Raw genomic sequence first — 27,375 nt, forward strand, 5'->3', positions numbered from 1 at the left:
TTTAGCTCCCTTATCGAAGATTAGATGGCTATAGGTCTGTAGGTTCATTTCTGGGTTTTCAATTCTATTCCATTGGTCCCGAGGTCTGTTTTCGTGCCAGTACCAAGCTGTTTTGATTACTATGGCTTTGTAGTAGAGTTTGAAATTTGGTATTGATATTCCTCCAGCACTGTCCTTTCTGTTGAGGATCGTTTTTGCTATTCGGGGTCTTTTATAGTTCCATATGAATTTTTGGATTGCCTCTTCTATTTCCTTCACTTTTTGTTGTTGTTGGTAGTCGTTGGGCTTAAACTCAGGGACTCTGTCTCTGTGCTCTTTTGCTCATGGCTAGTGCTCTGCCACTTTGAGCCATAGTGCCATTTCTAGCTTTTGAGTGGTTAATTGGAATGAAGACTCTCACAGAGACTTTTCTTCCTGGGCTGGCTTTGAACCCTGGTCTTCAGATCTCAGCCTCCTGAGTAGCTAGGATTACAGGCATGAGCCACTGACACCCAGCTGTCCCCACTTTTTAAAAAGTAATGATGATGTTTAGTAAAGTATTTTCCAAATGAGGTAAAATAAAGCCTTCAGTGTTTAAGAATAGAACCTTTAATGTAAACACTCCCTTGGTAATGATTTTCCCAAAAATTCATTAAAAATGATGTTAGGATTTGCATTTTAATTATTAAAATAATTATCTGCTTTCATGATTCTTTAACCTAAGTTCTTACAGCACATTTTGGACTCCAACTTGCCAATTTTTTGAGCATCGCTTATTGTTATTATCCTTGTTGATGCCATCTGTCAGAAACAAAAGCAACAATGAGAATCTCAGTGAGCCACAAAAGATTCTCTATTGCTTAATGTGCCTTTTGTAGAGACACATCTATTCTGGGGGACAATTAATGCTGACACATCTATTCTGAGGAGAATTAATGCTGCATGTTAAAATCTTTGTTACTTCTTTGCAGGTGGGGAACCCAAGGAGATTTCACCACCACTCATCCTCGGCCTGTGGTGAAAGTGAAGCTCTTCACAGAAAGCACCGGTGTTCTGGCCCTAGAGGATAAAGAGCTGGGCAGGGTGAGTTGTGTGTAGCTCCATTTCCAGAGTAGCACAGTGCTAATTTGATACAAAGATACAGTGGATAAGGAAGCAGTAGGTGAGCTTGCTGTGTATAAATTCCATATAAATTCACTGTTATTTCCCATAAATCTACTCAAGACTCTAAATTACTAAGCATAATTGTATTATTAGACAGTATTAAGATAGGTTTTGCAATTAGGGTTACCCATGAACTTATAGTCAAAATTCCATCATTTATTTCATGAATGTGTTTTTCTGACCAGGAATGTGAATGGACATAAATTGACACATGAATTGAAACTTCTCATACAACTACTTAATGATAATTTTAAAACATTTTTTTAAACTGTGAGTGGCATGAATCAACTTACCCTTCATGATGAAAAGTTATTCTCATTTAACCTCTTTCCACTCCTTGGTTAAAAGGATCATCTTTATATATGACTAATTTGTCTTCCTCTTCGTCTTCATCGTCCTCCTTTTTCTATTACCTTTTAAAAAAATTTTTTTATTGTGAAAATACCATACAGGGGGGTTATAATTACATGGGCAAGGTAATGAGTACATTTTCTTATCAAGCATTGTTGTCTCCTCCTTTGTTTCCCCTTCACATCGCTTCCCATCTTCCCCCCCCCGCCCCCCCAACCCCCACCCGACCAAAGTTGTAAAGTTCGTTTTTCAACATAACGACTTGTACATCTCATTGTTGCAATGGGTCCACCTGTATCCCTATTTAAACAGTTTGTTTTTGCCCCTTCCCTGCACAAATTATACCAACGTCAAATACAATGAAAGCATGGGTTATACTGTGGGGGAGGGACATTCAAAGCAACAAAGAAATCATCTTATAAATATGTTAGAAACAATCACAAGAAAGAAAAACATTTGAATACTTATCTTGGGGTTCATTACACCTAACATCAACTTATCTGAACTTTTCTGCTTGACTCAGACATATACTAGTTATTGCAAATAAGGGAAACCATAGGACCTATGTTTCTTTGGGCCTGGCTTACTTCACCTAATTTTTTTCCAAGTCTTTCCTAACAAATGAAGCAATGTCATTCTTTCTGATGGAGGCATAGTGTGTATATACCATATTTTCTTGATCTATTCATCTACTGAGGGGCATCTCGGTTGATTCCATATATTAGCTATGGTAAATAATGATTCAATAAACATAGTTGTGCTGGTAGCTTTAGAGTGGTCTTGTTTGTGATCATTTGGGTAAATGCCCAAAAGTGGGTCATAGGGGAGCTCTATGTGGAGTCTTTTGAGGAACCTCCCTACTACTTTCCAAAGTGGTTGAACAAGTTTACACTCCCACCAACAATGCAATAAGGTTCCCTTCTGTCCACATCCCCTCCAGCATCTGTTGTTATTAGAGTTCTTGATTATAGGCAGTCTAACTGGGGTGAGGTGGTATCTCAATGTTGTTTTGATTTGCATTTGTTTTATGGCTAGAGGTTGAGCATTTCTTTATGTGTCTATTGGCCATCCTTCTTTCCTCTTCAGAGAAGTTTCTCTTTAAGTCTTTAGCCCACTTATTTATTGGGCAGTTGTTTCTTTGAAGATTTGTTGTTGGGGATTTAATTTTTTGAGTTCTAGGTATATTTTAGATATAAGACCCTCAGAACAGTTTGGTACTGGCCCAAGAACAGACCTCTGGACCAATGGAATGGAATTTAAAATCCAGAAATGAACCTACAGACCTATAGCCGTCTAATTTTCAATAAGGGATCTAAAAACCTCTTCAGTAAATGGTGCTGGCAAAGCTGGTTAATCACTTGTAGAAAACTAAAGCTAGATCCTTATATATCACCCTGCACCAGAATCAACTCCAAGTGTATCAAAGACCTTGGTGTCAAAGCAGACACTCTGAAAACATTACAGGATGGAATAGGAGAAACCCTAGGTCTCCTTGGCACAGCTGAAATTTTCTTAATAGAGACCCAGAAACACAACAAATCAAAGAAAGGTTAGACAAACAGGAATGCCTGACATTGCAGAGTTCTGCATGGCAAAGGACCTAACTAGCAAGATCAATAGAAAGCCCACGAGTTGGGAGAAGATCTTCACTACCCGTTTTCTATTATCTTTAAGCAATTGTACAATGGAGTTGCCATTTACCAAAGCAATTTATGAATACTAAGCATCTTGATCAATGTCACCACTTTAAATATTCTCACCCATCCCTCCCATCCTATCCCTTTTCTTACTTTTCTTAATTTTTTAGAATATACATTGAAGTCTTGCATAAATTCTCTCTCTCTCTCTCTCTCTCTGTCTCTCCTCATTTGCCAGTCCTCAGGCTTGAATTCAAAACATGGCAGCTGCCCCTCAGCCTCTTTTTGCTCAAGACTTACATGTGAGCCACAAAGCAACTTCTGGCTTTTTCTGAATAGTTTATTAGGGATAAGAATCTCACAGACTTTCCTGCCTACCCTGACTTCAAACTGTAATCCTCATATCTCAGCCTCCTGAGTAGCTGGGATTACACCAGTGCCTGGCTTTCTCCTCTGCTTTTTATGCCCATTGTGGTTATCCTAATTGTAAAGTCTCTCTGTCTCTCTCTTTGTCTCTCTCTCTCTTTCTCTCTTCTCTCACATCATCATTGTTTATCATGAGAATGTCTTGCTCACACATTTTTAAACACTCATTTTTTACCCCTTACTCTCATTTCTTCATTCATAATATGTTTACATGATCTAGTGTTCTCTCACTATGACAGTAAAAGCGTTATCTTTAGTTAGATTAGCAATTTCAGTACCACTCTGTAGGGGAAGTTTATGGACTCTCTTATTTATGAAGTAATCCTGTTCCAAGGAGTGGGCTGTAAATCTGTCTTCTGCAATGTGACTCTGTCTTAGCCAGATGTGAAGACTATATTCTTAGCTACTTTCCAGAGAGTGAATTCTCAGAAATCTTACTTGTAATTTTCCGGTGATGGACAATAGCTTTCACAATGTCAGATGTTGAAGGATCCTAAGAAGCACTTTGTATTGGAAAAAAAAAATCTTCAAACTCAGTATTTCTATTCATTTTAGTTACTTGCTCTCTACCGCTGTTATACTGCTGGAATGTTTCCACTTCCATAGAGATTGTGATTATGCATCCAAATTTCCAATTTCCTTTTCTGTTCTCTTGGCATGTGTTTAGTATAGATATGCTACACTGCTGATTCATGAATGTGCTTATATAATCATACATGAATTCACTCAGTCAATATGTGTAGCATAATCAGTGGAAGAACTTCAGAGATTACATACAATTTTTATGAATTTGTGAATTAGAAATGTTTATTTAAAATATTAACAGGAATTATCTTATTTTTCTCGGGTGTATAAATTGGGCTTGAACTCAGCCTAGGTAGTGTTCCTTAGCTTTTTCACTCAAGGCTGGCAGTCTACCATTTGATCCACAGCTTCACTTCTAGCTTTTTGTTGGTTTATTGGAAATAGTCTTACAAACTTTCCTGCCTGGGCTGGCTTCAAACTACTATTCTCAGATCTCACTCTTCTGAGTAGCAAGGATTATAGGTGTGAGGCACTAGTTCCTGTCCTTTACCTTACTTTCTAACTGCAACTATTTCTCCTTATTTAATAGTAGCCATTTTAAATATGATTTTAGAAGTGACTCTTCAGATATTTTAACATTTATTTCTTAACTGGCCAAATATCATTAAATAATTTTAAATTGATAACATGAGGATATATTTTCTATACAATGACATATTGAAGAATAGTAGCTCCCTTGCTCCCTTCATTCAAAACAACATTCATTTATGTCTGTGTTATTTTGCGCAAGATCCTATTTGTTTCCTGTACTGGGGTTTGAACTTAGAACCTCATGTTAGGGCTCCGTCAGTTTTTTCCTAGTTTTTTTTTTTTTTTTGGTCAACCATGGGGCTTGAACTCAGGGCCTAAGCCCTGCCCCTGAGCCCTTTTTGCTCAAGGCTAGTGATCTACCACTTTGAGTCACAGCACCACTTCCTCAGCTTTTTCCTGATTAGTTTGGAAATCGTTTCTCAGACTTTTCTGCCTAGGCAGGCTTTGAATCATAATCCTCCATATTATAGCCTCCTGAGTAGCTAATATTACAGACATGAGCCTGCAGTATCATACCTGGACACTCTTTTGTTTTGGTGGGCTGTCTAGTTAAAAACTGCTTTACCTCCCAACCTAGACAATCAAAAATGTCCCTAGACATTGCCAGATGTCTCCTGGGCTGTATGCAAAATCATTGCCATTTGAGAACCACCAATAACCTCAGTAAGTCCAAAATGATCATTTTTGTGTCAGTGGGACTTTCAAAGTCTTGTTCATTTCTTGGGGCTTCACATTTGTGGCCTCTAATCTGCATACTCGATCTTGCCAATGGTCTTACTAATAGATGTCTCCAACTAAATATTTCCAAATGACAACTTATGAGTTATGCTCTTATAAAGTCTTCCATGGAGGCTTTTTTCCTAGCCAGTAATCCAGTCAACCCTCTCATTTTTTCGCTGACCCTAACAGCCAGTCTAAGTACATGTTCTGTCTATTTTTCCATAAGATTTCCTGAATCCATCCACCTCTACGCATCTCCACTACCCAAATTTAAAACAACTGCTTTTCTCATATATATGATGAAAACAGTGTGTTTTTGCTTTAATCACAAAGATTTTATGAATAAAATGTGTAAGATAATCCTTAGCAATTAGCTGAAGGTTTTTATTTGATTAGTTTTACATAGACTAGGGAGGGTCACTCCATTGACATGTTTGGTGGCTGTACGATCTTGGGCTATTCATCTCTGGATCTCAGAGCCCTAGTCTCTAAACTGAACATAATGAAATACAAATTCTCTCTTTTCTAGTTCTACTGCTCTGTCATTGATTGGTTCATTGGCTGCTGTTATTGCTTGCACTTCCAAGTATAAACCCATGTCATCCTCTTTGAGAATGACGATAATGTTCCATTTTAGATGTGGAAAGAATCAGGATGGTTAAGACCAGTCAGAAAGAGTGAACATTTAGACTTGGTTTAGGATGTTAAGTCAATTCCCTGCAAAATGCTTACATGGACACACCTGGTAGTTTGAGGACATTGGAAAGTACTTTACCAATCATCGTGTGGAGGAGTTAAAGTTTCCAAATTTAGAGCAGAAATGAAATATTATTTAAGCTGAAGTCAGTTTGTACATAACACCAAGTTTATATTATTTTTATCATTCCATACAATGATTTGAAACCTATTGAATGATTTGAATCCCACTGGCTCTTAATGTATTTCTACTTGTTAATGAGTTATTATATAATGTATCTCTGGATAATTATGTAATTCATTTAATGCTAATCTTCATTATATTTTGCAAGTTTTACTAGCATGATTTCTTTTTACTTTAGGAAATATGGCTATAAAAATACTCTTTTGACAGCAAAAGCACTCCCTGGAGGATTTTTCCGACTTAACTTCAGGGTTCCAGACTTTCCCTTACTTTAGGGAATGTCCAAGAAGGAGCACTTTATGCTCTGTGCAGGGTATGCTGAAATGCACACTGGGTTGGAAACCTCTGGTATAAATGCCATCATGGATACTAAGACGTGGGGACTGGGGGAAGTGCAGCCAGAAGCAAATGGACCCTGGCATACAGAGAGCTGAAATGTTTCAGACTGAAAGCGGCTCTGACTGATTAGAGGGTATGTTCTTCCGCAAGTACTGGACATGAATTTCTAGATGGCAGGTGCAAGTACCTATTTATGGACATGAAGGTGGCATATGGAGATTTTTCATCTGAATTGATAGCCAACTTTCCACCAGGTGTAAGGGAATACCTGGAGGGAAAATAGGTATTTTTTCCAAGAACACAATTACCATTATGCCCTAGCAAAATCACCAAATAATTTTGTCCCGAAAAACAAGGTTTACCTCACATACCATTTAAAATCCCATCTTTTTCTTGGCAGTTTAGTTTCCATTTTGTCTTTCAGAATGAATGATCAAATACAATTGTGTGGTCAGCTATTTAACTTTCTGAAGGGTGTCCTTGCGTAAGAACACCATTCTTGCAAAAGAAATTTGAGGGGGGTTTAACAAAGTATTTAGCTTTAGAAGTATTGTTTTATATATACATGTGTTTTCTCATTTGGGACAAGGTCTTTTAATGTAACCAGAGATGGCCTCAAACTCGCGATCTTTCTGCCTCAGTCTCCTGAATGCTGGGATTATAGGTGTATACTACCATGCTCAGCACTGAAGACCTATCGGAAAGCCAGTGGAGAGAGAACCTCTTGTCTGTTCCTAGCTTTGTTGTCACATCAAGAAGATGCTACAAACAGGAGGATGCTATTCTTCTATCTCAGTGGAAATGGGGAAGCATACAAACCAGAAAAGCTATTTCCCTTTTTAATTCAATAGTCAGAATACCTCTTTATTTCAATTTGGTTTAATAATATTGACTACAGCAAAAGGTTAAAGTTTACTCATTCCTTAGATACACATGTTGAAAGTAATAATACTATAAAAATTAGAATTTTTCACTTTATGTATTAACTCAACTTTCTTTCCTAAGAATCTGTTTCTACTACATAGTATTTATTAACATTGAACTGTTCATACCTAATTTGTCAGAATGACAGTTACTTTGTTTCCTTAAATGTAAATGCTATACGGAAACAGCAGGTGGTAGTTCATTTCTTACACATTTTAAGTATTAAGATTAATTAGCCTCACTGAAGTGATTATCCTTTGAAAGAGAACTGTTACCTTTCAGGAAAGAAGTTTGTTACATCTTACTGTGTAAAACTTAGCTTGTATGTTTATCTTTTTTTAAATCAAGTACTATCTTTAGTTTTCTTTCTTGAACATCAGAAGAGCCCTCTCTGAGAAGTAATCAGAATGTGCATTCTTTTGTTTTTGAAATTTAGTATGAGACAAATTTTGTTGTGGTTTGTCCAAAGATCTGACTTCCTGGAAGAACACATTTTAGGAACTCCAGTCAATCTAACTTTTCTCATTTTTCTTCTTTTCCAGGACACTTTTTTTTTTTTCTGTCGTAGAGCTTGAACTCTGGGCCTGAGCGCTGTCCCTCAGCTCTTCAGCTCAAGGCTAGTGCTCTACCACTTGAGCTACAGCATCACTTCCGTCTTTTTTTTTTTTTCTGGTGGTTTATTGGAGAGAAGAGTTTCACGGACTTTCCTGCCTGGGCTGGCTTTGAACCGCAATCCTCAGACCTCAGCCTCCTGAGTAGCTAGGATTTCACACATGAGCCACCAGTGCCCGGCAGGACACATATTTTTTATTTGTAGACTTCTGAATTTATGTAGAACTACAAAGAATTTTATGTCTCCCTATAAGTTTCTCGGTTATTTTAATATGTTAGAAACATCATTAATTTTGCAAGCCAAAGATAGCATATTTGGCTAAATAGCTAGTATATATAAGTGGGCCATAATAAGTTTAAACTATCTCCCTAATATTGTAGCTTATTACTAATCATTGTAGAATTTCAACATATCAAGAAATAGGTCAGGAATAAGCATTAAACATTGTATTGAGTAGTGTTTTACAAATAAGGATATAGCGAAAGTGATGAAAATCACTTTAGGTCATGTATTAGCTGCAACAAAATTTGTATTTGAGTATTTCAAAAGAATTGCCAGCATTAGAAAAGCTGGCAGTGAACTCATAATCACAAGTATGTTCTTCCAGTTGAAATCAAAATTTAATGTCCAATTTTATTAGCATAGCACTAGGTGACTGCTGCATGAGCTAGCAAACTCACAACATTTGCTATTAAATGGAATGGGAATTCTGTTCCATTTCATGTATTTCTAAGTCAACTCACTGTACACAGGAGACCTTCATGTTTGTTGTTCTATAGAGTTACAGCTTTTCTGAAACTGAAAATCACAGAAAAGATCTCTTTCCTGCTTAAATCCTTTCACATATGAATTAATTATTGAAGAAAATAATAATTAAATGTCAGTTGCCACACTATTGACAAGAAGCAGGATATAGACAGGGGAAAGACCAGAGAAAATCCATCTCTAGTGCAAATTCTGAATAATTTGTTTTGTTTTGTTTTTCTAATGGTGGTTGGATCTGGCTTGTAAAAGCACGTGCTTTGAGGAATGACAGGAGATGACTCATTCTGACTTTGCAGAACAGTATACATACATCAGTTCATTGCTCCTCTGTAAAATTACCTGGAAATTTATGGCTGAGCAAGCCATAAAGGGGCATCTTGCATGGGGGTCCCCTGTAGGTGACTATGGTAAGAAAAGCTGACATTTCTAAGTGTCATCAAAAAGGGACTTGTCCCTCAGTCTGAGGTAGGACACATGTTACATGGATAAGCTATAGCAGGAACACCTTGGCAGTTCATTGTGGCTTTAAATTTTACTCCCTGAAACTTACACGAACAATGTGGTACATCTTTTGGGGTGCCTATGTACCTTTTTATGTTGAAGAATCTGTTCAAATACCTCCCCCCTCAGTTTTTGGTTATCTTGTTTTCTTACTTTTGAGCTTGGAAAGATCATAATATGTAATTTACAACTCCTTTATCAGATCATAGGGGCTAAATATTTTCCTCTCCTTTTGACTTTCTTTTCATTCTCTTAACAGTATGTTTCAAAGTACAGAAATCTGTAATTGTGGTGAAGTCCAACTTAAAGATTTCTTTTTCTTTCATGGCTCATAATCTTGATGTTGTGTCTAAGAAATCGTTGTACAACTCAGAATGCTTTGTTTTCTTCTGAGCATTTTATTGGTTTAGATCTTTACACTTAAGGTTTGGTTCCATTTTTAATTAACTTTTATGTATTGATTAAAATCGATATTTTGTGTGTATGAATAACCAATTGTTCTATCACAGTAAGTGGAAAAGGATTTTCCAATTGAATTTACTTAGCACCTTTGTTGAAAAATCAAATGTCTTTTGGGTCTGTTTCTACACTGTCTATTCTGTCTCATTGATCTGTTTTCCTGTCTTGATGCCAGTACCATTCTGCCGTGATTAAATTAGTTTGATAGTGTTGAAATCAGGTAGTCACAAATCTTCCAACCTGGAGTTTTTTCCCTTTCCTTTTGAAAGCTGTTGTTATCCATAGGTGCTTCATTTTGCCTTCTGGATTTTAGAACTGGAGAGCAAATTTAGGTTAAACAAGAGAGGGAGGAAGGTTTTCACTGTGATTGCACTGAATCCGTAGATCAGTTAAGGAAGAACAGACATACTAACAAATTGAGCTTTCTGATTTTCATGGACAGTTTATTCATCCATTTGTGTAGATCTTATTTTAAAATAATAGCAGTTTCTTAGTTTCTGGTTTACAAGACTTACATATCTTTTAGCAGATTTATTACTAATTATTTCATGTCTTCTTATATCAATTGGATGGAAGAAAATCTAAGGGTATTTTATCTTTTTTTTTAACCTCATTGTTGCTTTGAACAAAATCCTAATTGTTTTAGAAAAGAGAAAGGAGATACAGGAAGGAGAAACAGGAAAGTCTTACATATGTACACTAGACCAAAGCTAATCCTTTTGCAACTATTAGAACCACAAAACAAATAACATAGCCAAACTGTGCCTTTTGTTTCATAGGTAATTTTAGAGCAAAACAGCTAAGAGTTGGATAGTAAGTGACTTGAGGCTATTTCTCATTTACATATTGATGTTCCTGGGTTAGTTGCAAAATGTACTTCCTAAGCTAGTGAAACTCAAGATGTTTGCTCAGCTGGATTTTTAAGAAAATCCATTTCATTGTTGATTTTAATTTTTAGTATTTATATTGAGATGATCTATTATCTATAATTAAGCAAAAAGACCAACCAGTTCTTGCCTGGGGCTTTTTCTGTTTTGTTTATTAGTGAAATTTGAAGTTCAAAATGATACTGTAGCTCATCTGTTCCAATATATTCTTCACATTGAAGATAAAGAAATTATGGTGCAGGAGACAGAACAAATTCTTCATTCATAAGGGCATCTAGTGCATCATCATCCCTGTGACAGTAAACCCTACAATGTACTCTCATCCTAACCGACACTGTCTTTCTAGCAGTTTTGGACTCACAGTACATATATAATTAATATTGGAAGGATGGATGGAAAAAAATTGACACATTTCATCTAACTTAGTTTCATTTATCCTAGACAATAGAGTAGTAGAAATTTGAATGAATCCCTTTTGGTTGAGTGTCTGAGATCCCCCAATCAACTAATAAACTGGGATTGTCATAGAATAATAAATAGTTTGGGTCCAACAGTGACATTTTAGTTTGTATTGTCTGTAACACATTTGTAATAGGAAGTCATAGTCTCCTTAAGTCCATTCTATGAAGCCTAAATGAATATATCAACTTCACAGAAATAGAGAATAGAATGGTGGTTTCCAGGAGCATGGGTTTGGATTGAATGTGGAGTTACTGGTCAAAGGATACAAAGTTTTAATTAGGCAAAATAAGTCATTTCTAGAGATCAGTTGTACATTGCTATTATCATTAATACTAATATATTATGTTCTTGAAATTTGTTAAAGGCAGCAGATTTTAAATCTTCTCAACAGGTACTTAGAGCAATAACTATTGGGTGAATATCAGTCATACTGTATAATATAAACATACAAATTTTATACCTTAGTAAAGCCACAGGCATAAAAAGAATATCCATCTCAATTGCTTTAGCAGTGGTTTAGAAAGTTAAGTACTCATTCCTTGCTAGTTTGTATTGCATAAATCACAGGAGTCAATAATAAAGCTCTTAAATCAATGCTACTTGATTCACATTAGCTGGTTGTTGGACATGAGGGCCTGAAATTTCTGGGACCTGTTTGCTTGTGACTTTGATTCTGGTGTTGGTTCTTCCATTGTAATCAGGAGCCCACAAGCAACTAAGGGACTTCATCCTGCCCATGAGTTTTCTCCCTGGGCTTTGTTCCCTTCATTCTCCTTTCTTAGCATCTACCTGTCTCAATTCATTTGTTTTTCTTTTTTGAGGGTAAGAAAATGTATAACCCAAATTCTGTACCTGCTATTCTTCTTTCTTCCCCATTGTTTAAGTGCCTGCTAACTCATTTGCATACATATAAGAGTATGCTTGGAAAGGTTTTCAATACTATTATCAATTTTGCAAATTGTTTAAGCAATGATTTTTAGTTTCTGTAGATTTCACATTCAAACTAAGAATAAAAATTCCCCTACACTCTTCAAAGTGCTGGTTGATTTTTAATATAAATACTAATAGTTATCTGTAGTTTGTAAATTATCTAGTCAAACCTGAAATCTTTTACTGTAATTGTATGTACCATATGCCTCTATTTAAGCATACAGCTGAAGATATTCAAGGTTAGACATTATTTGTTCCTCTCTCTTCAGCGCTTCATGTTGTCAGAAATTGACTTGGCTGTAAGGATTCTTAGAGTACCTGATGAATGAAAAGTGAGGAACAAAGGTAAATTCATTCATGTAATTTTGGCATAATAAATAAGGGAATAATGTGTTAGATTGGGGAGGAGATGAAATTGAAAGTGTGTATTGTTACCTTGAAGTAATTTTTCTTAGCACTTCATTTAACTTCAGTGTCAAGTTATTTACATAACAAGATAATGCCTACCCTTTTAAGGGTGATGTGAGAATTAATTTAAATTTCATAAAGCACTCTGAGACACTCAGTTAAAAGGGTCTCCCTAAATGGCAGGCATTATTATAACCAGGGTAGTACAAAGAAAAATAATGAAGTGGCTCATGCAGTGTCCTCTAATAGAAACTGTATTAGAAAGTAAATGTAAAGGTTACTACAATTCATAATTTATGGCCAATGGCAATACATCAAGAATAATAATGATGCTTTCCTAGCTTAATGAGTCTTATGAAAGACTATATCATTCCACCCATGGAGAAGTATGAAATCAACACATTCAAGCAATAAAAGTGATGTAAAAGGGCCAATATCTTTAGTTGAGCCATGAAAAATAGAACAACTGGCATATTTGATCATTCTTTTAAGCTCTTTGAAAGGTTTTGAAATAGAAGAGAGAATTCTTAATTATTTGTTAAATATTTTTATTGTAAGAAAGTCAAAAGTTTAAATTTATTAAACCAAAGTGAGAGAAAAGCTATATATTTTCACAAGATTCTACTCCTACAGTCCTTTTAGAATGTGACAGAAGTAAGCTCATAAACCCACAAGAAAGTAGGAAAAGCTAATGATAGAAATTTAAATGAAAGGACAACTTTAAATTACATACTTAGCAGAAGACACTTAAAAATTAAATTTCCTTTTAGATAAATCATAGCTTCTTCTCTCTATATATTAGCTTCTTGTTGCTATTGTAACAAGTTACCAAAAAATTTAGTACCATGAAACAACACACATAATTTTGAAGGTCAGAGTTCCAAAATGAACCTCTATGGGTTAAAATCAGGGTTTACACAGGTGTGTATCCTTTTCTAGATAGTCTACAAGAAACATTTTATTCTTCCTCTCTAGCTTCTGGATTCTGCCTATATTTGATTAATAGCCTCCTTTCATTTCTATGGCTAGCGATGAATAGCCAAATATTTTGTCATTGTTGTTGGTGTAGCCAATTTTTTTAATGTCACATCGTGCTTACACTAACTTTTCTACCTTCTTTTTCCATAAAAACATTTTAGACGCTTTTTGAGAACATTGGACCCACTGGGTAATACAAGATAATGCCCCAATTGGCAATTTTTAATTCCATGTGCTAGTGTAATTCCTTCTAGCACACAGACTCGAGATTAGGAACTAGGCACTGAAGAAGGCTAGAATTGTGTATGTCATATTCCAGAAATGCAAGAATGAGAGAGTTTCCTTGACTTTTAGAGACTGTCAAGTAAATAACGAAACTTCTAAAATTTACCAGTATCGCTTTCTAATATCAAATTTTGGCAGTACTTCCTTTGGGAAGCTTCTTACTCTTCAATAAAGTTTCCATTTTAGGGTTGGATATTCATGTGTAGTGTTTCTTAGCATCTCTCTTTCCAACCATTCAGCCAAGAACCCCAATAAAAGGCATTTGGTGAGTTGTCTACAAGACAATGTGACATGAACTCTGGCTGAGAGTGGCTTAAAGATATTTTTTTATAACAGTATGACTCCAACTTGGTATATTTGATCAGTATCTCTGTTCTGTTCTGTAATCTGGTCCTACTTTCTTCTTGCCCAGGCTTTGACAACCACTTTTCTACTATTTCCTTGAGGTCAACCTTTTTAGAGTGCACACATAAATCATATGGCTAGTCTTATTTCACGTAGCAAAATGCCCGCTAGTTCCATTTATGGTGTTATAGTTGACAGAGCTTCCTCTTTTTTGAAGGCTGTGTAGGATTCTCTTTTGTACTTCACAAATATACAGTTATTATTTCTAAATTAAAATAGTAATTTTAAAGGAATAAAATTAGTTATGTGAAGAGATGGATATGTTAATAACTTCATTGTAGTGAGCAATTTCAATAAAATATTTTTTGATTGGCTTAAAGGTTCTGGCTTAATCACCCTCTGTGTCTTAGAGAAATTACACTATTGACTATAGACAACATGCTACAAAATACTCATTCTACTTGGTTCAAATTAGAGATGTCAAAAAAGAGAAAGAGGAATCTTTTTACACACCTTATTTTTTTTCTTGATTCTTAAGCTTCTGTGCAAATCACAAGGATCTTAATTTCTCTAATAACAAACAAACACAATTAATATCATATGTTTTTGTTGTTTCATTTTTTTCAAACAAATAAAGCAGCCTTTTTAATGCAAAAACTAGAAGGAAGGGAGACATGGACTTTACTGTTAGGCCAAGTACACATTTGGTAAGGGGTTAGGAGTTTGATCAAATCAGTATTATAAATTCCAGGATCCTTTCCAGCCTGGAAAATAAAAGGAAGTAGATTTAGCAACCAGACAATGAAGTTGACAGAAGACTCTATGCTAATCTTTTAGTATACAAAAGAGCATTATGTTAGCCAAGGTGAGCAGGTGTTCTTTGTTTCAACTAAGTAGGACAGGAAGCAGTGATATTAAATCAAAGGAGAAATAATTTTAGACCAGGCCACCTCCAGTATATTAAAATACTGGAAAACGTTACAATGGAATGATGTCAATTTCTCTCAGAAAAAAAAATTGCCCAATTCATCTCTTACACATACTCCGGGCACTCGAGATTAGAGAGAATATGTGCTAGTTATTAATATCTACTAAGTAAAAATGTGGGTGAAATGAAGGACATTTAGCTAGTCCTTTCACAACGTGCACTTTCTCAAGGTCTTAATTTCTCAAGAAGCTTCACAGAACAATCATGAATTGTTACACGCAAAAGTCTGCCAGTTGTATAAGAGTAATAAAGGTGGTGAATTTGATCAAAATGCATCATATGCACATATGGAAATGCCACGGAAAAACCTCTGTGCACAGTTAATTTACATGAATCAAAGAGTACATGCTTAAAAAAGAAACAAAAACTTAGGGTGGTGTTCACTGAACCTAAGTCAAGGTTTCTCACCAAGATAGGTGTCAGGCTCTCACAGAGATGGTACTGTTCTCTTGAGATGTCCCCGCAGGCAGTAGCTTAAAATACTCTGCTTCAAGGACATGATTGTAAGCCAAAAAAAAAGTTTAACGAAAACCTAAATATGAGTTCAGATAATCGCTGTTCATCTGTTCTGTTCTCACTCTGCTTTCAAGATGTGTTTTTAAAGACCAGCTCATCTCAGCTTGGATATGAAGACACTTGACCAAACATCAAATGACTCCTCTCTAATGTGGATACAGTTAGAAAAAAAAGTATGGAAATTTAAATATGTCAATTCCCTGCTTAAAATCATCAATTGCCAACATTTGAGTGTATACAATCCATAGCAAAAGCTTTTATTTTATAATTTCATTTATTTACTTACAGTCTATCTCTAGTTTTCCCTTTGGATCCTATCCATATATGCAGGCTTTCCATTTCCTTTTCAACTTACCTAGCTGGCTCTGCCCTCATCCTCTGTCCAACCTTTGCCCACAGAGAATTTTCTGGCTGCAATAGCATCACTCAACCTGCCTGAGCTTGCCCACTTAACACTTGAGCCAATTCTTCCCTCCTCAAAAAGAATCTGTCCCTTGAAGCATTGGTTCATCTCCCTTTGTTCAAGCTGGGACTGGCAGCCGTGTCCCTCCACTGAGCAGCAGCCTCTCAATTCTGATAGTGTGTCCACTCCAGAACGACATTTTGTCCTGGGGTCCACTTCATATTCCTGGAAACTCTTTTCTCTTAGAACCTGGTTTTCTTTTACCTCTTTGGCTTCTGATCCCAATTGTGGACCGGAAATTGATCATGAGAATTGTCACCTTAGCTTTTAGGACTTGAAGAGAAATTACATAGCAAAAACAAATTTTTTGATGTAATGACTGTTTATATTGATTGAAGTTCTCTTGGTGGTAAGCCATGGAAACCAGTCCAGGTTACAACCAAGCTGGACCAAAACAACCAAGTTGTGGAAGGACCTGTGAACATGGGGTGGTGGGTAGTAGCAATGTCAGCATCAGATGTACTGGAAGGTATTTACTTCCAACAGTCCTTATGTCTGTTTTAGGACCTCTTGTGTCTGCCATGTAAGTGTTATCCCTTTAGATCTCCAAATGAAAGTTGTTCCTTTAGAAGAAATTGTGGGGAAAAGCAGTAAATTGCTTACCTACATGCTCTGCTTTTCTAACTTTCTCCTCATTGTACTTTCTTGCTTTTGATTTTTAGTTGTTAATTGAAAAAGAGTTGGGGAGCTTTCAATTATAAATTTGTTGGTCAAAAAATTTAGATGTGGAATACAAACAACTATTCCTGGGTTGGCTTTAATCAAGGTATCTCACTAGAAGAAAAGCAGCTTACAAATGCCAATTTATAGAAGTACATTAAGAGGAAGATCCTTCTGAGCCCCATACTACACTTAACATATCTGTATATATATATATTTGTTTGTGTGCACATACACACATATATGTGTGTGTATATATATATATACACACACATTACATCATTTTGTCTTCTAAGTATTCTTTAAAACAAAGTCTAAAAATGATTTTGTGTTTTTAACTACATCTTAGCAAGGATTTCAAGAAATGTTGCCATTTTATTATGAAAAAGATGCATTTACTTAATATTTAAAATAAGGAATTGTAAAAATTTTGTGTCATACTAACTGACAAGACATTTAAAGTGTTGGTGACAAAAATAAGCTAGAAGCAGAAATGTATAAAGAAAGGTTAAGAGGAATAAATAGCAAAGAACCAAGTAGTTTGCTAAATAATGTAAGAAGTGAACTGTTTTGTATGGAGCTACAATTTAGTTTAGGCATAAACCTTGGCTATAGGAGGATTTTACAAGTGTTTTCCTAGTAAACCATTTTGATTATTCTGATCATCAACACTAGGCAAAAACCTCATTGTATGTGAAATATCTTAATGAAGTAGAACTTCTTATCCTTATTCACTAGTGAAAGACTTACAGAGCAAGGTAGTGTCTTAATATTCTAGTTGAAACTCTGCTAGATGCTGTAACAAGCAAGTCACCCCATTTCAGTAGTTCAAAACAGTATTTCCTGTAGAGCAGTTGACTATGGGTGTTCTAGAGGGAGAATGGCCTTCTTCCTCCATGTGGAGACTCAGAGTTCTTCTTTCTTCCATTGTATGTCTCTTTAACTTCCCGTGGCATTTGTTTTCTCTACTTTTGCTTGACATAGGAGCAAAGAAAGATGAAGGATAAATATCTTAATCACTTTTCCCCAGAGTGACTCTTGCCATATCTCACATACCTTTGGCAGACTGTTCACACATCACTCCTTAGAGCGGGGAGGAGCCAGGAAACAATCTTCAGCTAATCAGCCACTTACTAACGACAGCTCTATGCTAGTAAAAACTTGAGTCCAATGGACAACTACTTGACCTGCCCTGGCTCAGCCTTCAGCTGTGACATAGTTTTGTTGCCCTTCATCCTTTCCATTGAACACTTTCATCTCTGCTCGAGGGAAGCAGCCCCAAGTCCTCTCTCATCCTTACATCTAGTCCAACATTTCTATCACACTTAGCTGTGGTTCTTCCCAGCTGAATAACTTAGGAACTGAAGTGTGCTCCATGTGAATTATTGCAGGCCCTCTTTCTATTCAGCCCTCGTACAAATCCAGTAAAGCAGCATTGATTGAAACAGAGAAAGCTTTCCCATTTGAAAAACAGGAAAATGGGAAGCATGCACAGTGATTTACCAGTGACAACAATGAAATCCTGTCACGTGGACATCGTGGAAGGATCTCCCCGCTGAAAGTGTTCAGGGTCCCTCGATTAGACCTCTGTTGTGTTTTCAGAAAAGAACGTCCTTGTCCTGTAGTCTCTAGGGCAAAGGCAGGAAGGATAAAGACACAGCTTGCTAAGGGATGGCCTGATGGGGAAATGGAAAGTTTATGCTGGGATGGGATCAAAAGGGAAGATTTCAGATAACCTGTTTGAAAAAAATGTTTATATATACATATATATGTGTGTGTTTCTTGTACATTATCCCATAGGAAGCATGCAGTCAAATGATTGAGTTCTTCATGTGGAGAATTCTTCCTTGTCTAATATCATCCATGACTAGACCACACAAAGATGTGTTCCCATTTTCTGCTTGTGCAATTTTACAGACCATTTTTAAGGCTGTATTCAACATATGTTTCTAAGTCAAGTCTGTCCAGGAAAACAAAAGTCTTTCAAAATGGAGTGAGTTTAACACAGGCAACTAGACATACTTATGACAGAACAGAGAAGCCATATGGAGCCCCAAACTATCAAAATCAGGAATTGCTTTTGTATCTCAAGCATAGAAGGATAGTGGAAAGAAGTTCTAATACCAGAGCAGAAAGTTATGAAGATAAAAGGCTATGAGGGAGTCTCAGCCATGCATATTCTTTCATTCTCATGTGCATCCACATAAGAAGTACTCAGATGTTTATGTAGTGGAAAAGAACAGAAAAATAAACCCTTCCACTGACTTCATTCCAAATTGCCCATCAGAAAAATGAAACATGGCAGAAATGATAACACTCAGTAGTAGCATGAGCTTGTACTTTGGAGGCAACCCCATTGGGTAACCTGTGGTCAGCACTTAGAGAACAAGAGGGAAGGGATAGTAGGAGAAAAAGGAGGGGGTAGCAATGCTCGACAAGAAGTGTACTCATACCTCACTCATGTAACTGTAACCCCTCTGTATAAAATCTTTACAATAAAATAAAATTTACAAAAAAGAAATTGTCAAAAAAATTTTGGGGGTTCGGGTTGTGGGGCCTGAACTCTGGACCTGGGCATTGTCCCTCAGCTCTTCAGCTCAAGGCTAGCACTCTACCACTTGAGCCACAGCGCTACTTCCGGCTTTTTTTTCTTTTTGCTTATGGGGTGCTGAGGAATTGAACCCAGGGCCTCATGCATGCAAGGCAAGTGCTCTACCACTGAGCCACCTTCCCAGCCCTTGTCAAAATTTTTTAATGTGCTCTTCTTGTATAAGACTTTTAGAGTTGGAATCGTTCCAATTTTATATAAGCATAGAAAGATTTGTAAGTGAATGTAGTCTGTAGGTGGCTTGTGCTCAAATACCAAGTTTTGAAGAAGATGGGTAGAGAGAAGGAAAAGGTGTTCTAAGTTGCTATACTTGCTGTACAGTTGTGGAGAATGTGTAGATCTGTTAGTCTTTGAATATTAATTGATTGATTGAGTGTAGATACATTTAACACTCATACACAGAATAGTTTGAGATTTTCTAATCAGGTTGCTTTTCCTAGAAAGAAAGAGGACCTGGTTTTTGTTGTTGTTATTGTTGTTGTTGTTCTGAATATAGGGAAATAAAGATATTTGGAAGGTTAAAGGCATAATAAATTCAGCTGCCTTTTCAATTTTAGAACATTCCGGTATACCTTAGCACATTTCTAAGTCTCTCATTCATATCTTTACTTCAAATTGATATACTTTTCTTGCTCGTGTAAGACAAGAATGGCATAAATTATAAAGTGCTGTTCTCCATGTCTTTGTTTTGACTTCTAGGATTATAGTGCTTCCATTTTTAAAATGTCCATTAAAGCTTAGCTAGGGCTGTGTTTAAAAGATGTCAAGGCTAAATAGAAAAGGCTAATATATTGTTTCACTTTTCCTATACAGCACCTACCATCTAAAGAACAGGCTTTTTCTTTCCTCAGTTGGCTTTGTAAAATGAAGTGTTATGAATTGATCACTTAGCAAGTTGGCAGGTTTATGAAAAATAATTACTTTGTTTCAGTCATTATAATATCATTTTGATAGTTCTGAAAACATATTACTCAGAAATGTAGTCTTTATTGGGTATTGATCTAGATCAGGAAATGTGCTATAATCGTTCTTTTCCATTTGTAATTGAGTTGATATCTTTTAATACTGTTTTACAGTGAAAAGATTAAAATATGAAATTTGTAGAGCTTTGATAATTGGTTTTGCTTCTTAAGCATGTTATCTGTAATTTCAAATAGTGTTTCTTTCTGGACTTCTTTAGCCTGAGGAGTTTAGCGTAGCCTTGAAATTATAGGTGCCCATGAAGTATTTTTCAACTGTCAATTCAACTGTTGCTTGTTGTGCTATTAATTTATTATGAAGTGACACAGGAAGAAAACTCATTATGTGATAATGTGAAAGCACACACTTGTCAAAAATAAATAAAACTGTATTGAAAATCCATCTGCTATTGTGGGTGGGAATCCAGTGGTTTGTAAGACACATTTGGGTTGTCGCATCTTCTTTTCAACTAGGAAAACATGCAGGAATAATTCCCTTTGTAATTCACAGATTCTGTATCATGCACTCAAATGTTTCTTTTTTGTCCCTTACAGGTAATACTGTACCCAACTTCCAATAGCTCCAAGACAGCTGAATTGCACCAAATGATTGTGCCCAAAAATAGTCAAGACAATGACTTAAAAATCAAACTGGCAGTCCGAATGGATAAACCACCACATATGAAACATAGTGGGTAAGTTTGTATTTGAAAATGTTTTGCCCTTAAATCACTGGACTCTATTGTGGTGTATACTGTGGTCAGTTTAGAGAGGAAGCCAGTATATCAGCCTTTCACAGGGAATGTTTTTAAGCTGACAGATATATGAAATGTCATTATCTTTTTAGGTTGACAGACTCCTCTGTAGTCAAATACATGAATATTTACTTAATTCTACTGTTTGTCTGCATCGTGACATGATATTGATATTGATTATGCTGGTGTCACACATCAGCCATACTGATTAAGATGTGTGTAGATAATTTTTGAGAAATATTGTTACAATGCAAGTACGCTTAGGTGAAACAAGCCTGGCATTCAGGTCCCCAGAAATAGTTTAGCCTTTCATAGGATTATGAAAGGGAAGTTGACACAGAACCCAGCAGATTGGATAAGTTCTGACAGACAATGCAAGTATTTGTCCAACTTGTGAGTGAAAACAAATCAATACTTGAGGAGACTGTGGCTGTTAGATAAGCAGAAGTTCAGGACCTCTTCCCTGGGGATTGCCATGGTCCAAAACAACCTTCATCTCTGCCAACCTTCTTTTCTTTTTTATCTGTAGAAATCTTAAGTAAGATGAGTTGCCAGAAATCCAGGTCTTTCTCAGATGAACACTTCAGGTCTTCCGCCTGGAAAAATCCCACCCTAGAGGTATAATTATTAGGAAACAATGGAACCATTTTTCTTGCTAGAGAGAAGCAGTTGTTGAAATAGCTCATCTGAATATACATCGCATTTAGCAGTCTGGGAAAGTTCATTCCTACCAGAAAGGTCAGCTGGTTGGATAGTGATTAAGAAAAACAAAGAAGGGAGCCCTAGTGGCTTAGGTCTATAGTCCTAGCTACTCAGGAGGCTGGCTGAGATTTGAGGATTACAGTTCAAATCCAGCCTGAGCGGGAAAGCCCATGAGACTCCTGGAGTTGTGGTTCAAGTGGTGGTAGAATGCTACTTTGAACAAAAAGCTGAAGAATAGCACCAAGGCCAGGAAAGAGAGAAAGAAAGTAAAAGGAAGGAAGGAAGGAAGGGAGGGAGGGAAGGAGGAAGAGAGGGAAGGAAAGAAAAAAAGAAATGGAAGGAAAGAAAGAAAAAGAAGGAAAGAGAGAATAAGACAAAAGAGATTGGGGGGACATCCTGATGCAGTTCTGCTGCTGGGGTAACATTATACTATGCCTTCCTTGATTTTTGAGAGCAGTGTGTACAGTTTCAGGACAGATCTTACCAAAGGGAAAGATATATCTTAGAGAGAGAGGAGACTACAATTTGGGTAGCCTGTATAATGGCATCTTTACTATTACTGCAAGTTAAATTCTGAGACCCAGCTCATAATGCAAAGGCAGATACTAGGATTTAACATTTAGAGTTCTTTCATCCGTCTACAGTAGTCACCATCAATTGATGTAGCAGACATGTAGTGGGCACTCCACCTGATCCAAGCAAGAGAGATCATCAAAGACCTGCTATAGGAGCTACTATGTTTACACTTTACTGTGATTATATGCTTCTTTGCCATTCTTACCTCTTCTGAGAAGTCTCTCCTTAGCTCCCTGGCCCATTTAGTGATTCATTTATTAGATTTGGGAGGGGTTAGCTTCTTGAGCTCCTTGTATATTTTAGATATTATGCCTTTGTCTGATGTCTTGCTGGTAAAGATCTCCCAATCTGTTGGCTGTCTTTCCAGTTTAGTAACTATGTCTTGCTCTGTGCAGAAACTTTTTATTTTGATGTAATCTCACTTGTCAAGTCTTCTATCCCTTGGAACTCTTTTCAAGAAGTTTCTTCCAATACCTGTAAGTTCTAATATTTCTCATGCTCCCTCTCGCAGTAATTTCAGTTTTAGGGCTAATGGTGAGATCTTTGATCCACTTTGAATTGATATTAGTGCATGGTGACAAACAGGTATCCACTTTTAGTTTTCTGCATTTGGAAGCCAGTTTTCCCAATACCAACTATTGAAGACCCTATTTTTTCCACTGTATTTCTTTGACTCCTTTATCAAATACAAGATAACTGTAAGTAGTTTTTTAATGGGTCTTCTAATCTGTCCCATTGATCACTGTTTTTGTTATTACAGGTATGTAGTATTGTGATACCACCTGCATTACTTTCTTTTGCCTAGAATTGCTTTGGCTATTTGTTGTTGGCCATAAAGGAAATGGAAGTCAAAACCACTCTGAGATCCATATCACCCCAATTAGTCTGGCCAACATTGTGAATCTGAACAACAAATGGGGAAAAATGAACCCTCGTTCCCTACTAGTGGGAATGTGAACTAGTACAAACTCTTTGGACAGCAGTCTGGAGGGTTCTCAAAAAACTAAACATGGACATCCCTATGGCCCAGCCATACTACTCCTAGGTCTCTACCCTGACCATCATGAGCCAAAGTATGATAAAGACACCTGCACATCCATGTCATTGTCCCACTATTCACAACAGCCTAGATATGTAAACAGCTCAGATGCCTCACAGTAGTTGAGTAGATCCAAAAACAATTATGTTAACTCTACACAATTGAAATTTATACAGCCATTAGAACAAATGAAAAATGTCATTTGCGTAGCTAGAAAAAGAAATAGAAAGCTCACAGATTGGGAGCTCTTTACTAGCTATATAACAGACAAGAGTCTCGTATCAAAAATACACCTAAAGCTCAAAAAATGTAACTTTGCAATAACAAATCCTCAAAAAAAGACCACCCCATTAATAAACGTGTTAAAGAATTAAAAGGAAACTTCACTTGAAATGAAATAAGAATAGCCAATAGACACATCTCTTTCCATAAAAGAAATGCAAATCGTAGCCTGGCACTGGTGGCTCTGCCTGTAATCCTAGCTACTCAGGAGGCTGAGATCTGAACATCCCAGTTCAAAGCCATCTGGGGCAAGAAAGTCCTGTGAGACTTTTTTCTTTTTTAAAATATATGTTTTTATTGTAAAGATACTGTACAGAGGGGTTACAGTTACATGAGCAAGGTAATGAGTCTGTTTCCTGTCAAACATTGTTAACCCTTCTTTGTTTTCCCCCTACCATCCCTTTCCTCTCCAACTCCTCCTTCCCACCCAACTCCCCGCAAAGTTATAAAGTTGGTTTTCAACATAGCGTCTTGTACATCTTGTTGTTACAATGGGTCATCCTGTATCCTTATTTCAGCATTTTGTTATTTCCCTTCCCATTCCCCAGATTAGAAAAATGTATATACAAGATGCAGGACACTGGAATCAAATACAGGGGTTATACTATGGGGAAAGAAGATACAAAGAAACAAACAAACAAAAATCACATAGTAAATTATAAATACATTAAAAAGAACAGCAAGAAAGATAAACTCTCTTGTGTCTCTATCTTGGGGTGGGCTAAAGACTTAAAGAAACAACTGCCTGCCTGAGAAACTCATCTCCACCAGAAAACCTGAAGTGGCACTGTGAACTGAAGAGTTCAGGGACAACACTCAGGCCTAGAGTTCAAGCCCTATGACTGACAAAAATAAATAATTTTTTAAAAAGAAATGCAAATCAAAGTTATATTTGGATTCCACCTCACCCCGGTTAGAATGACCATTATCAAGAAATCTAATCGTAACAGATGTTGATGGCCGAAAGGGAATGCTACTACACTGTTGGTGGGAATGCAAAGTGGTTCAACTGGAAATCAGTATGGAGGTTCCCCAAATGACTAAGCCCTTATGATACAGCAGTCCCACTCCTGGGCCTTTACACAAATGATCACAAACAAGGCCACACTAAAGCTACCAGCACAACTACATTCGTTACAGTATTATTTACCATAGCTAAGATAGGGAGCCAACCCAGATGCCCCTCGGTAGATAAATGGATCAAGAAACTATGGTATATATACACAATGGGATTCTATGCTTCCATCAGAAAGAATGACATCACCCCATTCATAAAGAAATGGAAAGACTTGGAAAAAATCATACTATGTGAAGTAAGCCAGACCTAAAGCTCCATGGTTTCCCTCATTTGTAATAATCAGTATACATCTAGGATAGTCCTAGCAGAGGATCACCATAGCTCAATAACTGTGTACATATGACCATATAAATGATGCTAATTGAAACAAACTCCAAGATATGGACACATCAGTTTTTCTCTTTTTTTTTTAATGTACTATGTGAAGTTATTTCTTTTTTCTTGTTTCTTCCATTTTGATTTTTCTCCTGTTGCCATTGTTGTTGGGTTTTTTTGGTACCCTATGTCATATACATATGTTTATCTGATTTAGGGAAGGGAAGGGGAATTACAAAATGATGAAACAAAGGACAATGGGATGCAACAGCAATACAAGATACTCTGTTGGAAGTGAACTTTATAACTTGGGGGTAGAGGGAAGTCTGGGGAGGAGGGAAAGTGGGAGAAAATGATGGCGGTGGTAACACTGTTGAACAAGAAATGTACTCATTACTCATATAACTGTAACCCCTCTGTATATCACCTTTATGATAAAATAAAATATTATTTTAAATGTCATTTGCAGGGCAATAGATGGAACTAGAACAAATCATGCTAACTGAGGTAATCCAAGCTCAGAGAGACAAATAGCACATGTTTTCTCTGACATGTGGAAATTAGATCTAAAAGACTGGGATATCATGGTATAACCCCTGTTTTCACTGTATTTGATTCCGGTGCCCTGCATCTTGTATATACATTTTTTCTAATTTGGGGAGGGAAAGGGAAATAACAACATGCTGAAATAAGGATCCAGGTTGACCCATTGTAACAATGAGTTGTACAAGACACCATATTGACAACGAACTTTACAACTTTGGACGGTGGGAGGGAAGAGTTGGGGAGAAGGGGAAGGAAGGGATGGTAGGGGAAAAACAAAGGAGGGGGTAGCAATGCTCAATAGGAAATGTACTCACTTATTTATATAACTGTAACCCCTCTATACAGTATCTTTACAATAAAAAATATATAAAAAGACACTGAGATATGACAAATTATATGGGATTCTAGATCCTCACATACAATGAGATCAAAAGAGGATACTCTTAGGAGAGAAACAATTCACAATCTACCTACCTCTTCAGATTTATAGAAAGTAATATGCATATATGTACATATATGTGTATATGTGTATATGTATGTATATGCATATACATATAAACCAAAATGGACTCCAAGATATGGAAATGAGATCTCTCTCTTTTTATTTATTTTTTGTTATTAGTAAGTTTTTTATTGTGAAAATACCGTACACAGGGGTTACAATTATATGAGCAAGGTAATGAGTACATTTCTTATCAAGCATTGTTGCCTCCTCCTTTGTTTCCCCTTTCCATCCCTACTCACCTCCCCCCCCAAAGTTGTAAAGTTCGCTTTTTGACATAACATCTTGTACATCTCATTGTTGCAATGGGATGGGTCCTCCTGTATTCCTATTTAAACAATTTGTTTTTTCCCTTCCCCTCCCCAAATTATACCAACATCAAATACAGTGAAAACAGGGGTTATACTGTGGGGGAGGGACATACAAAGCAACAAAGAAATCATCTTATAAATGTGTTAGAAACAACAGCAAGAAAGAAAAACCATTTGAGTCCATATCTTGGGGTTCATTTCACCTAAAATCAACTATATACACAATGGAATTCTATGCCTCCATCAGAAAGAATGACATTGCCCCATTTGTTAGAAAATGGAAAGACTTGGAAAGCATAATATTAAGTGAAGTAAGCCAGGCCCAAAGAAACATAGGTCCCATGGTTTCCCTATTTGAAAGTGCTAGCATATGTCTAAGACAAGCAGAAAGAGTCAGATAAGTTGATTTTTTATTCTTTGATGATTCTGTCTTCTTTTTATTTATTTATTTATTTATTTTGGTTGGTCCTGGGGCCTGAACTCTGGGCCTGGGCATTGTCCCTCAGCATTTCAGCTCAAGGCTAGCGCTCTACCACTTGAGCCACAATACCACTTCTGGCTTTTTCTACTTATGTGGTGCTGAGGAATTGAACCCAGGGCCTCCTGCATGCAAGGTAAGCACTCTATCACTGAGCCACCTCTTCAGCCCCTGTCTTCTTTTTTTAATGTATGGTGTATTCATGTGTTTATCTTCAGGAGGGCAGGGGAAGGGTTCAGAACTCAAGGGAAAAAGGGTAAAAAATGCAGCAGTGGAGCTCACTTGACACTGATAAAAGTGAACAATACAACTCGTGGGTAGAGACAAGATGGAGGGACTGGGAGAGAATGAGGGAACAGAAGATGCTGTATGAAAGGAAATGTACTCATTACCTCATTTGAGTAGTTGTAATCCCTCTGTATCTAACT

General features: G+C 36.7%; 1 protein-coding gene across 1 annotated transcript in view; it reads left to right on the forward strand.

Moving 5' to 3' along the window:
• Cadps2 (Ca++-dependent secretion activator 2) overlaps nucleotides 1-27,375 on the forward strand; it is a 436,304-nt gene that overhangs the window by 213,884 nt on the left and 195,045 nt on the right. The window contains exons 8-9 of the mRNA XM_013019914.1: nucleotides 951-1,062; nucleotides 20,919-21,058. Of these exons, the coding sequence (XP_012875368.1) occupies nucleotides 951-1,062; nucleotides 20,919-21,058 (252 nt within the window). The remainder of the gene's footprint in view (nucleotides 1-950; nucleotides 1,063-20,918; nucleotides 21,059-27,375) is intronic.

The sequence above is a fragment of the Dipodomys ordii genome, unplaced genomic scaffold (assembly GCF_000151885.1).
Source record: "Dipodomys ordii isolate 6190 unplaced genomic scaffold, Dord_2.0 Scaffold48, whole genome shotgun sequence".
NCBI classification, from domain to species: domain Eukaryota; kingdom Metazoa; phylum Chordata; class Mammalia; order Rodentia; family Heteromyidae; genus Dipodomys; species Dipodomys ordii.